Source organism: Stegostoma tigrinum, chromosome 26 (assembly GCF_030684315.1).
Source record: "Stegostoma tigrinum isolate sSteTig4 chromosome 26, sSteTig4.hap1, whole genome shotgun sequence".
Classification (NCBI taxonomy): Eukaryota; Metazoa; Chordata; class Chondrichthyes; order Orectolobiformes; family Stegostomatidae; genus Stegostoma; species Stegostoma tigrinum.
Window position 1 is genome coordinate 50,796,757 of NC_081379.1, and position 15,385 is coordinate 50,812,141.

General features: G+C 45.1%; 1 protein-coding gene across 1 annotated transcript in view; it reads right to left on the reverse strand.

Moving 5' to 3' along the window:
* Positions 1 to 15,385, reverse strand: part of si:ch211-225b11.4 (thyroid adenoma-associated protein homolog) — a 248,624-nt gene that overhangs the window by 118,644 nt on the left and 114,595 nt on the right. The window contains exon 13 of the mRNA XM_048556638.1: positions 2,043 to 2,195. Coding sequence (XP_048412595.1) covers positions 2,043 to 2,195 — 153 coding nt within the window. The remainder of the gene's footprint in view (positions 1 to 2,042; positions 2,196 to 15,385) is intronic.

Genomic DNA, 15,385 nt, shown 5'->3' on the forward strand with positions numbered 1-15,385 from the left:
GTAAAAAATCCGCCTTGCACATCTCCTTCAAACTTTTCCGCCCGATCTTAAATCTTCGCCCCATTGTATCTGACATTTCCATCCTGGGAAAAAGACTCCAATTATCCACCCTTCCGACGCCGTAGAGAAAACAATGCAAGTTTGTCTAACCTCTCCTTATAGATAATACATTCTAATCCAGTAAAATCTTGGCAAGCTGCTTCTGCACCCTCTCCAAAGCCTCCACAACCTTTCTTAAGTGTGTCAACCAGAACTGTGCACAGGACTGCAAACATGGCCTTACTAAGCTTTTATACAGCTGCAACATGACTTGCCAACTTTTGTACTCAATGCTCTGACCAACGAAGGTGAAAATGCCATTTGCCTTCTTTACATCTTATCCATTTGTGTTACCATTTTCAGAGAGCTATGGACTTGCAAACCAACATTCCCCTGTACATCAATACTCCTAAGTGTCACCATTTACTGTATACACTCCTCTTGCATTTCCTCTCCAAATACATCAGCTCACTCTTGCCCGTATTAAACTCTACCTGTATTTTTCTGCCCAACTTTCCTCGCTCCCATGTTAACTTTTCCATACTGGGTCTGCTGCAGAGGTGTAATAAAGCACAACAGAAGCCAGAGGAGGTACAAATTGTGATCAGAGATAATGGGGAATGCAGATGCTGGAGGGTCTAAGCCAAAAACGTCAGCATTTGTGCTCCTGAGATGCTGCTAAGCCTGCTGTGTTCATCCAGCTCCACACTTTGTTACCAGAGGAAGTACAACTCATTTTCCATTTTGGCACTTTACGACTTCAGGGATCAATACTGCATTTAACACCTTCAGGCTATACCCTTTCTCTTCCATTCTAAATATAGCCCCAACCCTCATTCTGTCTCTTTTGTCTATCTTGGTGGCTTCGCTGTCAGCAGAGCAGACCCATTTTCTCCTTTTCACATGTAGCATTCACTCCTTTTTATATCTTAATTGCTCCTTCACCACTATTAGTACTTCATTTGTCTTTTGCTCTAGGCATCTTCTTCATTTGTTTCACGCATGTCTTCTATAAAACATGGTAATTTCCAGCTCATTTCAGAGTCATTTTGGACTCGAAACATTAACTCTGTTTCTGTCTCCATGGAGACTGCCAGATGTGCTGAGCTTTCACCACATTCTCCGCTTTTATTTCATTTCATTTCATCAAAGAAGCCTGATACCAATCAGGTGACCAAGTAAGTCTGCCTCATTAGGTAGAGAAGATAGAGATGTGGGTATTAATCACTTGCCCCACGTCAATCTGATTCACAAGTACATATAATACAGCCAGAGAATAGAACACAGAACAGTACAGCACAGAACAGGCCCTTCAGCCCACGATGTTGTGCCGACCATTGATCCTCATGTATGCACCCTCAAATTTCTGTGACCATATGCATGTCCAGCAGTCTCTTAAATGTCCCCATTGACCTTGCTTCCACAACTGCTACTGGCAACGCATTCCATGGTCTCACAACTCTCTGTGTAAAGAACCCACCTCTGACATCCCCTCTATACTTTCCTCCAACCAGCTTGAAACTATGACCCCTCGTGTTAGCCTTTTCTGCCCTGGGAATAGTCTCTGGCTATCAACTCATTTGAACCCCAAAATAAGTCCTGAATCTCAGCTTTAAGCTAAGCTGCAGAATGTTACCCACAGAGAAAGCACCTACTGTGGCCCCTAGGTTTAACATACGCTGAATGTGTCTGTGTGGGCTTCCACCAGTTACTCTGATTTCCTCCCACAGTCCAAAGATATGTGGGTTAGGTGGATTGTCACGCTAAAATTGCCTGTAGTCTCTACAGATGTGCAGACATGATGGATCAGCCATGGTAAATGCAGGATTATGAGGATAGGATAGGAGACTGGGTTTTGGTGGGATGCTCTTCAGAGTCTCTTTCTACACTGTAGGGATTCTAAGTAACATGCGTCCTCATTTCCTGAAGGTGCTGAGGATTTTCCCAATGGTATTGGGTAACTTCTCATCAGTCAACCAACAAAAAGTATTCCTGATTCTTACGAGGTGGCTGTCCTTTCCTTTTGTTTGGGCTCCAGCTGTCTGTACAGGTCTCCAGCAGGGCCTCCATCAGCAGTAATGCTGTCTTCTTCCTCTGGTAGTTCAGGCCTGGCAGCAGAGAAGATACACTCAGCTCTAGCAGCCACTGTACAAAACCTGTAACAATCCAAATGACAAGAGATCAGGTCTGTTCTCAGTTTGTCCACAGCCAGTGAAGGAGTGCAGGATGAAGAGGGGTGAGAAAACAGTTGTTATGAATGTAGTCATAATACATATTTTGAAAAGACGCCAACTCTATTTATAATGGTCACAAAATTCAAAAAATGCCTCCCAGAAGCTACATAACTTCTCTTATGAATTAAACTGTGTAATGAAAGGTGTTTGGGCTTGGAATTCAAACTAGAGACAAGTGAAGGTGAATCAGTTCCGAGGGTATTTTTTAAAAGCTCACTAGGTCATTTGAACAAATGACCAAATACATCAGTTTCAAGCAAGCATGTAGTCATGTAGTCATGATAGTGGGAAAAACCCAGCGATGTTAATGGATAAAATATTTACACTGTTGGGTTTATGATAAGCAATGTAACCACATTAAGGCAATTATCTTTGACTGTGAACTGAAAGTTCAAAGTTTCGGTTCAGAACCACCAGATCAGTTTTGGCTTGCAGGTGAATCAAATCAGTTCAAGGGAACTATTCATTCTCAGCTGTAATGTTTTATTGTGGAGCTTCCAAGATGGGAGATCTGAGATAGAAGTCTTCAACTTACTAGATCTGAGAACGTTTCGGCTAATAGAATTCTGGCAGGTTTATGTCAGCAAACTCGGACAGCTGAAACGAGGGTGATATTTCTCTAGTACTGAGTCTCTGAAACAAGTGTTGTGGAAACAGGTTGAAACTTTGTTTTGCTATTCATATAAAGATCTTTTGAATAGTCGTCATGTATATGTATATTTATAACTCCGTTCGTTGATTTCCTCTTATGTGCAATAAACATATGGTCAGTTGTTAAAGAATATTTGCAACCTCATCTGAATAGGGTTCAGAGGCTAATCAACATGTTAACCGATGTGAAAATTAAATGTATGGCCTATCAAGCCAGGTTTCATTCAAGGAATTTTAAATTGCTTAATATGGAACATAGAGCTTGTTTAACAAAAAAAAACCAACAGAAAGCAGAAACAGAAACAGAAAATGAACTATCAAATATTACAATTGCTTGGAATCATAATAGCTGGCATTGGGAATATACTGTACCTATTTCAGGGAAAAAGATCCCAAGACATCTTTCTGTAATTCAATGAACATTTTGAAAGGTTACAGAAACTAGCTAACAATAATTTCCCTGGAAGTGTGAAGAGCTCCTCCGAGCTCACTGCAACCTGAGAACAATCCATATTATTGGCTGAGGTAATTAAAAGTTGACAGCGATAGACAGATTTACTGTTTAATATGGAAGCATGATACAACAGTTCAGGGATGGTAATCACCATAGGTTTTGAAACATTTTGGCAGAATTTCAGAAGAATCCTGTGAGTAACAATCAGAAAGAGAGAGAGAGAGATCTCATCAGAGAGATAAAGGAAGGCAAACCAGTGAAATGAGTTCCATGTAGAAGCGGATTACTGCAGATGCTGCAATCTGTTCTGAAAACAACAAATCCTGGAGATCACAATGGATCCGGCAACATCTATGGAGAAAAAAAAAAGCTAATGTTTCAAGTCTAGATGACACTTCATCAGAGCTGAAATGAAGTGTGGAGGGGGCAGCATTTGTGGTATTGTTGCAGCGAGAGGTAGAATGTACAGTACTGGGGGAGAAAGGATGTTGATAATTCAGATTAAGTGATTTGAATGTGACAAAGGCAGAACAATGGTGCATCCAACTGCCAGACTTGAAAGAACAGACAGTCCCACTGGAGTGGGGAGAGGGGAGAGAGGACATGGGTCACAGAGAATGTAACTATTAAAGCTAAAAGGAAAGAAAGGAGTGGGGGTTGGTTCACAATTTGAAGGCGTTGAACTCGATATGAAGTCCAAGGTTGTAAAGTGCCTAGTCTGAAGGTGAGATCTTATTTTTCTAATTCACTGGAGCACTGCAGCATGCAGAGGACAGATAAGTGGTCACGTGAGCAGGATGCTGTGTTAAAATGACCAGTGATAGGAAGGACAGGCTCCTGCATTCACACAGACTGGAGGTGTTCTGCAAAGTGGTCACTCACATCCAGAAACTCAACCTGAGCTACGAATCTTCTCAAAACACATGGTCACTCAATCTTCATTTGGTTTCTCCACTGGGTGCAGTGAATACAATAGACAAGACTGGAAGCGGTACAGGTTAAAATGCTGCTTCACCTGGAAACACTGTTTAGGGCCTTGCATAGTGAGCAGAGGGGAGGTGATGGGGCAGGTGTTGCATCTTCTGTAGTTACATGGGAAGTGGGGAAGGGTGTTCGTCATCAATGAATGGACTAGTGTGTTCTGGAAGAAACGGTCCCTGTGAAATGCAGACAGGGGAGTGAGGGGAAGATGTGTTTGGTGGTGGCATTCTGCTGGAGTTGTCTGAAATGGACAGAATGATCCTTTGAATGCAGAGGCTGGTGGGATGAAAAGTGAGGACAAGGGGGATATGATCACGCTGTTGAGAGTGATGGCAAGGGGCAAGGGCGGGGCACAGATGATAAATCAGATGTGATTGAGAGCCTTGTCAACCACAGTGGGCAGGAAACGACAGTCATAGAAGAAGTAAACCATCTTGTGGAAGCCCATTGTGGAGCCCCTCGCCTCACTGAGCTCATTTCCTCTTACTTTGACTCCATCCTCTATTTGTCAAGACCCCACCCACCCACATCCATGATTCCTCTGAAAACTTCCACCATATTAACAATTTCCAGTTGTCTGGCCCTAAATATCTCCCATTTACCATGCATGCCCAATCCCTCCATATCTTCACTACGCCCCAGGATGGTCTGCAAACTCTCGGCTTTTTTCTTGACCAGAGGCCTGAACAATCCTCTTCCCCATCTGGGTGAACTTGTTCTCACACCAAACAATTGTTCCTGTAATTCATCTCACACCTGCCAAGTCAAAGGAGTGACTATGGGCACCCTCATGGACTTCAGTTCTGCCTGCCTCTTTATTGGGTATGTAGAACTTGTTCCTTGTTCCAGACCTACACTGACTGCTTCCCACAACTCTTTTTCTCAGAACATCAACGACTGCCTTGGCGCCACTTCATGCTCCCACTGGAACTTGAAAAATTTGTTCATTTTGCCTCCAATTTCCACCTGTCTATAACTTTTACATTGTCCATTTCCAACATTTCCCTTCCTTTCTTTGACCTCTCCATCTCCATTTTGGGGAATAAACTGTCCACTGCCATCCACTTTAAAGCCACTGACTGCCATAGCTATGTTCACTACAGCACTTCATATGCCACATCCTGCAAGGATTCCATTCTATTCTCCCAGTTCCTTGGACCTAAGTTGCATCTGGTTGGATGATGCCACCTTCCAAAACTGCGCTGCTGACCTGACTCGCTTCTTTTATAACCATGTTTTTTGCCTACTGTGTTTGACAGGGCTCTCAACCAAATCCAACCTATCACCTGAGCTTCTGCTCATGTCCCTTCCCATCACTCATCCTCTGCCATTTCAGACAACTCCAGCAGAACGCCACCAAACACACCTGCCCCTCACTCTCCCTTCTGCATTTTGCGGGGATCATTCCTTCTGGGACTTCCCAGTCCATTCATCGACTACTAACACCACACCCCTTCCCACGGCACATTCCCACATGGCCCAGAAGGTGCAATTCCTGCTCCTTCACCTCCTCCCTGCTCACTATCCAAGGGCCTAAGCAGTCTTTCCAGGTGAAGCAGCATTTCACCTGTCCCTTCTCCAATCTGCACCCAATGTGGCCTACTCTATACTGGAGAACCCAAACGCAGACTGGGTGACCACTTTGCAGAGCACCTCCAGTCTGTGCACAAGCATAACCCCGAACTTCCTGCAGCCAGTCATTTTAACGCAGTATCCTGCTCACATACCCACTTGTCTGTCCTTGGCATGCTATAGTGCTCCAGTGAATCACCGAGCAAACTGCAGGAACAACATCTCATCTTCAGACTAGGCACGTTATAGCTTTCTAGACTTAATATAGAGTTCAACAGCTTCAAACTGTAAACCAACTCCCATTCCTCCCCTTTCTTTCAGCTTTACTTGTTATATTCTATGTCACCATGTCCTTTCTCCCCTCTCTGCACCCTAGTAGGACTGTTCATCCTTTCAAGTCTGGCAGTTAGACATACAATTGTTCTGTCAGTCTCACATTCCGATCACATAATCTGAACGATCAACATCCCTTCTCCCCCAGCACTCTAGACTCCACCACACCCATCCAACTATAGCATGAATGCTGCCCCCACCACACTTCACTTTGCTCTGATAAAGTGTCACGTAGACTCGAAATGTTACCTTGTTCTCTCTCAATGGGCGCTGCCTGACCCGCTGTGATCTCCAGCATTTAATGTTTTCAGAAAGGGCTTCTGTATCAAACGAGGCTACAAACTGCAGTGTTGTAAATGTGAAGCAAAGAAAGCTTCATGTGTTTTCTGAGCCTGTTGTGCGCAGTTCACATGTATAAGCAACACCCGAACTATTCAACCACAGAGATTAGAGCAGGTGCAGAACTTTGGCTTCAGATTTACAATTCCCTCAGCTGGGCAACAGAAATCTTCAAAAGCAGTCAGGAAAAGTAACGATACAGATTGACCTTACTGTCATTTTTACAAATATCTTTTATCCATGTCTGCATTTTACCTACATATATTTTAACAAGTAACTTCAACAGTAGTTGTGTAATAAAACTAACCTTTGATCTTGTTTAAAACTCATTCTTTGTAATACTCAAGCTCTGCCTTTATCATAATGACAAGCTGACTGTGTTACCCTGATGGTCTAGAATATTTACTGCCATGTGTTTTTAACATTGACAGGTTTTAAATGATCTTAACAAATGTCAAAGTTCTGTGGAAAATACAGGTGTTGTCAGTCTGCAGCTATTGTAAAAGAACCAGCTGCGAAAAGTCTCCCAAATAGCTGAGGTATTAAGTGCTACATAGTGTTTTTGATTTACCAGCACTACCCACTCCTGGTGAGTGCTGGATAATACAAACCTCACTATATAAAAATGTGTGAGGAGAAACTGGGCTCGAACATCATCTTTCATTACCTTATCCTCTGGAGTGATGTAGTCATTTCTGGATAGGGAGAACAAGCACTGGTACACCTGCATCGTGCTGAATAGTTGGAACAGTGTGGAAAAGCAGTGACAGAGACAGAGAAAAAAAAGGAAGGGGAGCTAAGAATAAGAGAAGATTAGAGTCATAGACAGAATCAGAGAGATGTACAGTATGGAAATAGACCCTTTGGTCCAACATGTCCATTCTGACCAGATATCCTAAATTAATCTAGTCCCATTTGCGAACATTTGGCCCATATCCCTCTAAACCCATCCTATTCATATACCCATCCAGGTGCCTTTTACATGTTGTAATTGTACCAGTCTCCACCACTTCCTCTGGCAGCTCATTCCATATACGCACTACCCTCTACATGAAAAAACTGCCCCTTAGGTCCCTTTCAAAACTTACCCCTCTCACCTTAAACCTATGCCCTCTAGTTTTGGACTCCCCAACTCTGGGGAAAAGATCTTATCTATTCACTCTATCCAAGATCCTCATGATTTTATAAATCTCTTTAAGGTCACCTCTCATCCTCTGACACTCCAGAAAAATAGCCCCTGCCTATTCAGCCTCTCCCTATAGTTCAAATCCTCCAACTCTGGCAACCTCTGTATAAATGTTATCTGAACCCTTTCAATTTCCACAACATCCTTCTTATAGCAAGGAGACCAGAACAGCACACAGTATTCCAAAAGTGGCCTAAACAATGGCCTTCCAACTTCTATACTCAATGCACTGACCAATAAAGGCAAGCATACCAAACACCACCTTCACTATCCTGTCTACCTATAACTCCACCTTCAAAGCATTATGAACCTGTACTCCAAGGTCTCCTTGTTCAGCAACATTCCCCACGACCTTAGCACTAAGCATATAAGTCTTGCCGTGATTTGCCTTTCCACAAAGCAGTACCTCACATTTATCTAACTTAAACTTCATCTACCACGCCACAGCCCATTGGTTTATCTGATCAAGGTCCCATTGTACTCTGAAGTAACTTTCTTTGCTGTCCACTACACCTCCAATTTTTGGTGTCATCTGCAAACTTACTAACCATACCTCTTATTTTCATATCCAAATTACTTATATAAAGGGCAATAACAGTGAACCCAGCACCGATCCTTGTGCCACACCACTGGTCACAGGCCTCCAGTCTGAAAAGTGACCCTCCACTACCATTCTCTGTCTTCTACCTTCAAGCCATATCTATATCCAAATGGCTAGTTCTCCTTTTATTCCATATTATCTAATCTTGCTAACAATGTCTACCATGAGGAACTTTGTCGAACACCTTACTGAAATCTGTATAGATCACGTCCACTGCTCTGCCCTCATCAATTCTATTCGTTACTTCTTCAAAAACCATCAAGTCAGTGAAGCACAACTTCCCACGCATAAAGTCATGCTGACTATTCCTAATCAGTCCTTGCCTTTCCGAATACACGTAAATCCTGTCCCTCAGGCTTTCCTCCAATAACCCGCCCACCACTGACGTCAGGCTCACCGGTCTATAGTATTCTGACTTTTCCTTATCACCTTTCTTAAATACTAGAACCAGGTAAGCTAACCTCCAGTCTTTCGGCACCTCACTTGTAGTTATCACCATTACAAATATCTTAGCAAGCGGACTAACAATCACTTCTCGAGCTAACCACAGAGTTCTAGACTCATAGAGGTGTATGGCATGGAAACAGACCCTTCAGTCCAACTTGTCCATGCTGACCAGATATCCTATAAAAATCTAGTCCCATTTGCCAGCATTTGGCCCATATCCCTTTAAACCCTTCCTATTCATCTACCCACATAGATGCCTTTTAAACGTTATTATTGTACCAGCCTCCCCCCACGTCCTCTAACAGCTCATTCCATACATGCACACCCTCTGAGTGAAAAACATTGCCCCTTGGATCCCTTTTAAATCATCTGATCAGGTTCTGGGGATTTATCCACCTTTACACATTTAAAGACATCCAGCACCACCTCCTCTGTAATATGGACATTTTTCCCCACACTCTCTATCTTCCATATCCTTCTCCACAGTAAACACTGATGCAAAATACTCATTTAGTATCTCCATCATCTCCTGTGGTTTCCACACAAAGGCAGGCTTGCTGATCTTTAAGAGGCCCTATTCACTACCTTGTTAGTCTTTTATCCTTAATATTTTTATAGAAACCCTTTGGATTCTCATTAACCCTATATGCCAAAACTATTTCATGTCTCCTTTCGTCCCTCCTAATTTCCCTCTAGAAGGAAAGAGGAAAGGAAAAGAGGGAGACAAGGGATAAAGGAGAAAGAAGGAGCAAAGGTTAGTAAGCTGAAAGGTAAGAAAATGAAAAAAAAGTGAAGGGGAAAAAGATGCAATGATGTTTATATGTAAAGCAACCTGCAAGGGAGAAGACTTCCAAGTTCTGCTATTGACTCCACAGACTGGGAGGGGTAAATACTGGAAGCAAGAAATAGAATTAATGGCAGAAGCCTGCAGGAGCAACATTCACATTAAGAGGGAGGTGCTTCGTCTACTTTTCTGATATTGAAGGCACATTATTGGGATGGGGTGTGGTGGATAAAAGGTGCTTGTTAAAACAGAAGATTGAGAAATGTGTATGGTCTCCTGAAAATGCTGAGGTCATGCACACGAATAAACTCCCCTGGAGCTGGCTGAATGATGTCTTCTTCTTCAGTTCCATTCAGAAAAGCTTTTGGAGGAGTATGGACAGTTCCAGCTTTCTCAAGTAAAGTAAGATCTTAGCAGAGACTTGATTAATCACAGAAGGTACAGCTTAGCTCTCCACCCTCCACCCTCCAAGGCAAACTTGTCCTGTAATATAAATCCTCCCATCATTCTTCTATTCATCTTGCTCTCTACTTCCTTAGAAGTAATTAATTTGAGGTCAGAAATGGGACTGATCTTGCCGGAGCCTGGCCTCCTTGAAGGTAAGCGTGTACTTCCCTTTCAGGGCCAAGTCTTTGCGGAGGTAGCATGGAGAAGGACATGTGAGTGAGTTCACTGTCCAGTACCAGGTAGTTACTGCATCTTCTGGACACTGGATGGTATACAGTGCCATAAATGTGAGAAAGTGTGGCATACATAGAAACAAACTACCCAACTCATGGCTAGCACTGCTGTCTCACAGCACCAGGGGCCTGGATTCAATTCCAGTCTTGGGTGATTGTCTGTGTGGAATTTACAAATTCTCCCTGTGTCTGCAAAGGTTTCCTCCAGGTGCTCCTGTTTCTTCCCACAGTCCAAAAATGTAAAGGTTAAGCAGGCTGGCAAGCTAAACTGCTTGTAGTGTCTAGGGTAGGGGGGTGAGTGTGACTAAGATGCTCTTCGGAGGTTCAGTGTAGACTCGATGGGCTGAATGGCCAGCTTCCACACTGTAGGGATTCTATGATTCTAGGAACTCCTGGACTGCCAGAACATTCAGATGGGATAGGCTGGGTGCATCTCACTTCGCCATTCCTGCATTTGATCTTTTGGCTGCAGAGTCAGTACCAATAGTCAATATCATCATAGCTACCATGTATTAGAGGCGTTGGTTTGGAAAGTGACTATGCAGTAGGAAGACATGTTAAAGATCATGCTGTACCTGCAGTGATTGTAATGAGGTCAGCCAGCTGGACTTCTGGATACGAGTTCCCTGAATAGATCTGTTAATCTGGTCCAGTCAGAGGGCCTTAGTTGACAGAGAAAAAAGGACTGAGAGAAATTCTGGCACTTGGAGAGCTGACTCTGAAGAGACAGTATTACAGTTAAGGACTGTTCATTAGAAGTAAAGGGTCAAGACTGGCCTCTGTGGAGTTATTTCATATCCCTCTCACACCAGAAAGCTTAATCCAACCTGTGAATAACTCCAGACATAGTAGGAACTACAGATGCAGGAGAATCTGAGATAACAAGGTGTAGGGTTGGATGAACACAGCAGGACAAGCAGTATCAGAGGAGCAGAAAGTTGATATTTCAGGCCTCGACCTTCTTCAAGAATGGGGGAGGGGAATGGGTTTCTGAAATAAATAGGGAGAGCGGGGGAGGCGGATAGAAGATGGATCGAGGAGAAGATAGGTAGAGAGGAGGCAGACAGGTTAAAGAGGTGGGGTTGGGGCCAGTAAAGGTGAGTGTAGGTGGGGAGGTAGGGAGGAGATAGGTCAGTCTACAGAGGACAGACAAGTCAAGGGGGCGGATGAGGTTAGTAGGTGGGAGGTGGGGGTGGGGCTTGAGGTGGGAAGAGGGGATAGGTGGGAGGAAGGACAGGTCAGGGAGGCAGGGACGAGCCGGGCTGGTTTTGGGATGTGGTAGGGAGAGGGGAGATTTTGAAGCTTGTGAAGTCCACGTTGATACCGTCGGGAATTCCGAGACATCAATCGCCTCAACCTCTCCACCCCTCTCACCCACTCCAACCTCTCCCCCGCAGAACATGCAACCCTCCGCGCCAAACCCAACCTCACCATAAAACCCGATAAGGGAGGTGCAGTTGTAGTATGGTGCACTGACCTCTACATCACCGAGGCCAGTTGCCAACTCTCCGACACCCACTCCTACCGCCTCCTTGATCAAGACCCCACCCCCGTCCACCAAACTATCATCACACAGCCATCCACAACCTCATCACCTCAGGTGACCTCCCACCTACAGCCTCCAACTTCATCGCTCCCCAACCCCGCACCGCCCGCTTCTATTTCCTTCCCAAAATCCACAAACCTGCCTGCTCTGGTCAACCTTTTGTCTCCACCTGCTCCTGTCCCACCAAACTTATCTCCACCTATCTGGACTCCGTTTTCTCCCCCTTGATCCACGAACTCCCTACCTACGTCTGTGGCACCACCCACACCCTCCACCTCCTCCAGAACTTCCAATTCTCTGGTCCCCGACACCTCACTGTGGATGTCCAGTCCCTATACATCTGCATTCCTCATACAGATGGCTAAAGGCCCTCCACTTCTTCCTGTCCCGCAGGCCCGACCAGTCCCACTCCACTGACACCCTCATCTGCTTAGCTGAACTCGTCCTCACCCTCAACAACTTCCCTTTCGATTCCTCCCACTTCCTACAGACAAAGGGGTGGCCAGGGCACCCGCATGGGCCCAAGCTATGCCTGCCTCTTTGTAGGTCACATGGAACAATCCCTCTTCCGTACCTACACAGGCCCTAAACCACACCTATTCCTCCGCGACATTGATGACTGTATCGGCGCCGCCTCGCGCTCCCACGGGGAGCTCAAACAGTTCATCCACTTCACCAACACCTTCCACCCTAACCTTAAGTTCACCTGGCCCATCTCTAATACCTCTCTCTCCTTCCTGGACCTCTCTGTCTCCATCACTGGCAACCACCTAGAAACCGATATCCATTTCAATCCCACAGTTTCCCACTGCTACCTAGAATATACCTCCTCCCACACACCTTCTTGCAAAAATCTCAGCCCCTATTCCCAATTCCTTCGCCTCCACTGCATCTGCTCCCAGGATGAGGCATTCCACTCCCATGCAGCTCAGATGTCCTCATTTATCAAGGACCACAACTGCCCCCCCCAGTGGTCGAGAACGCCCGCGACCCGTGTCTCCCGCATTTCCCACAACTCATCCCTCACACCCACTCCCCGCAATAAGAATCAAAACAGAATCCCCCTCATCCTCACATACTACCCCACCAAGCTCCGGATCCAACACATCATCCTCCGACACTTCCACCATCTACAATCTGACCCCACCACCAAAGACAATTTTCTCTCCCCACCCTCATCTGCCTTCCGGAGGGATCACTCTCTCAGGGACTCCCTTGTCCATTTCACACTCCCCTCCAGTCCCACCACATCCAGCACTTTTCCCTGCAACCTCAGGAAGTGCTACACTTGCCCCCATACTTGCCCCCTCACCCCCATCCCAGGAGCCAAGAAGACCTTCCACATCAAGCAGATATTCACCTGCACATCTGCTAACGTGGTATACTGTATCCGCTGTTCCCGGTGTGGCCTCCTCTACATCGGGGAAACCAAACAGAGGCTTGGGGACCGCTTTGCAGAACACCTGCGCTCGGTTCGCACTGAACAACTGCACCTCCCAATCGCGAACCAATTCAACTCCCCCTCCCATTCCACAGATGACATGTCCATCCTGGGCCTCCTGCAGTGCCACAGTGATGCCACCCATAGGTTGCAGGAACAGCATCTCATATTCTGCGTGGGATCCCTGCGGCCCAATGGTATCAATGTGGACTTCACAAGATTCAAAATCTCCCCACCCCCTACTGCATCCCAAAACCAGCCCAGCTCGTCCCCACCTCCCTCACCTGTCCTCTCCTCCCATCTTAAGCCCCAACCCTATCTGCTACCTACTAACCTCATTCCATCCCTTTGACCTGTCCATACTCCCTGGACTGACCTATCCCCTCCCTACCTCCCCACCTACACTCACCTTTACTGGCTCCATCCCCACCTCTTTGACCTGTCTCCTCTCCACCTATCTTCTCCTCTATCCATCTTCTATCCGCCTCCCCCTCACTCCTTATTTATTTCAGAATCCCCATCCCCTCCCCCATTTCTGAAGAAGGATCTAGGCCCAACGAAAGCATTCCTGCTCCTCTGATGCTGTTTGGCCTGCTGTGTTCTTCCAGCTCTACACCTTGTTATCTGTGAATAACTCCACATGTCCATGAGTGATCATGCAACTCTGCAAACATACTAAACTTTTTTAACCCCATATCCAGCATTTTGAAACTTGTAATCCCATAGTAGGCCTCAAATGTAGGAAGGAGAGAATGCAGAACCAGAAACCTCAATAGACATGGTGATACCCCTCCTTCAAAACTGCACCCAAATAAAACTTGGAGAAATGATGTCGCTCATTGGAAGGAGAGTCCAAGCATTTTGTGGATCATGTGGGAGACTGAAATGCACCTGTGTTCAACTGATACTCATACGCATCTAACTGTGGGGAGCTGCAAGTTCCACCTTTTTTGACCCAGTCATTTGGTGCTAGTTTGGACGTTCTGAATATTAGCGTGGATGAGATCGACCACCTGAGTTCAGGCACATGTGTCATACAGTCTTCTACTGCTATCTCTCATCTTTCTATCCTTAAGTCTGCCCCTTACCTCTGCTCCATTAAGACCACAGGATGCAGACTTGGGGTGTACATGGCAGACAAATGGCTTGGCCTGCCAGATCCATCCATGAAACTTCTGGTGCCCTGCTCTGATTTACTAAAACTAATCAATATTCCAGGATCAACCAGGAATTCAGAGAAACCACACTCTGTCAACTGTCTCCTTAAAGCACTCTCTTCCATGGTACATAGCAGACCAAACTGTCCTTTCTCTGTTGACCAGCCAGTGAAAACTGTCTTCACTCAGTCCCAATCTGTCCTCCAGCTCCAGCATCGGCAGCTCTTACTATTCCCCAATCCTTCGAAATTGTACTTAGGGAAACTCTTGCAATGCCTTCTCCTTAACGTTGCCTCTGCCCTACTTCCCATCAAGTTAACATCATCCAAATACGCAAGTATTTTTACATCTATGCTGAAAACATTCACTTCTGTTTCATCACTAGCTCTCTCACCTCCTCTACTGTTGCTGAACTGTCAGACTGTTTATCTGATATCCAGTAAGGCATGTGTAGAACTGTCCTCCAATTAAACAGTAGGAAGAAAACCAAACTTCATTTCTAAACCATCAGCAATATCTCTCCCTGACGCTGGGCGGGAGCAGACTACTCATAATGTTAGTCTCATATTTGATTCCAAGGCTGAGCTTCTGGTCAATCCTGATTATTTCCTGCAGTCTATTATCACTTCTGTAACATTGTCCAAATCCAGCCATCTCAGTCCATCAGCTGCAGAAATCCTATTACCTTTGACTTGACTATTCCCACACTTTTCTAGCTGGTTTCTTACACCCTACTTTTTCTGTAAACTTGAGGTCTGTGAAATCAAGCTGTTCCTTAAAGTAACACTAACTCGTACTCACTGATCTTAATTGTTTTAGGTGTCTCAGTTTGAATGTAAGTATGCTTTTAAGATACTACATAATATATCATCACTGTATCATAGCAAACAAACTGAAGGGATAAAGGTCTCAGATTCAAGTTTACTTGGAACCACTTGAA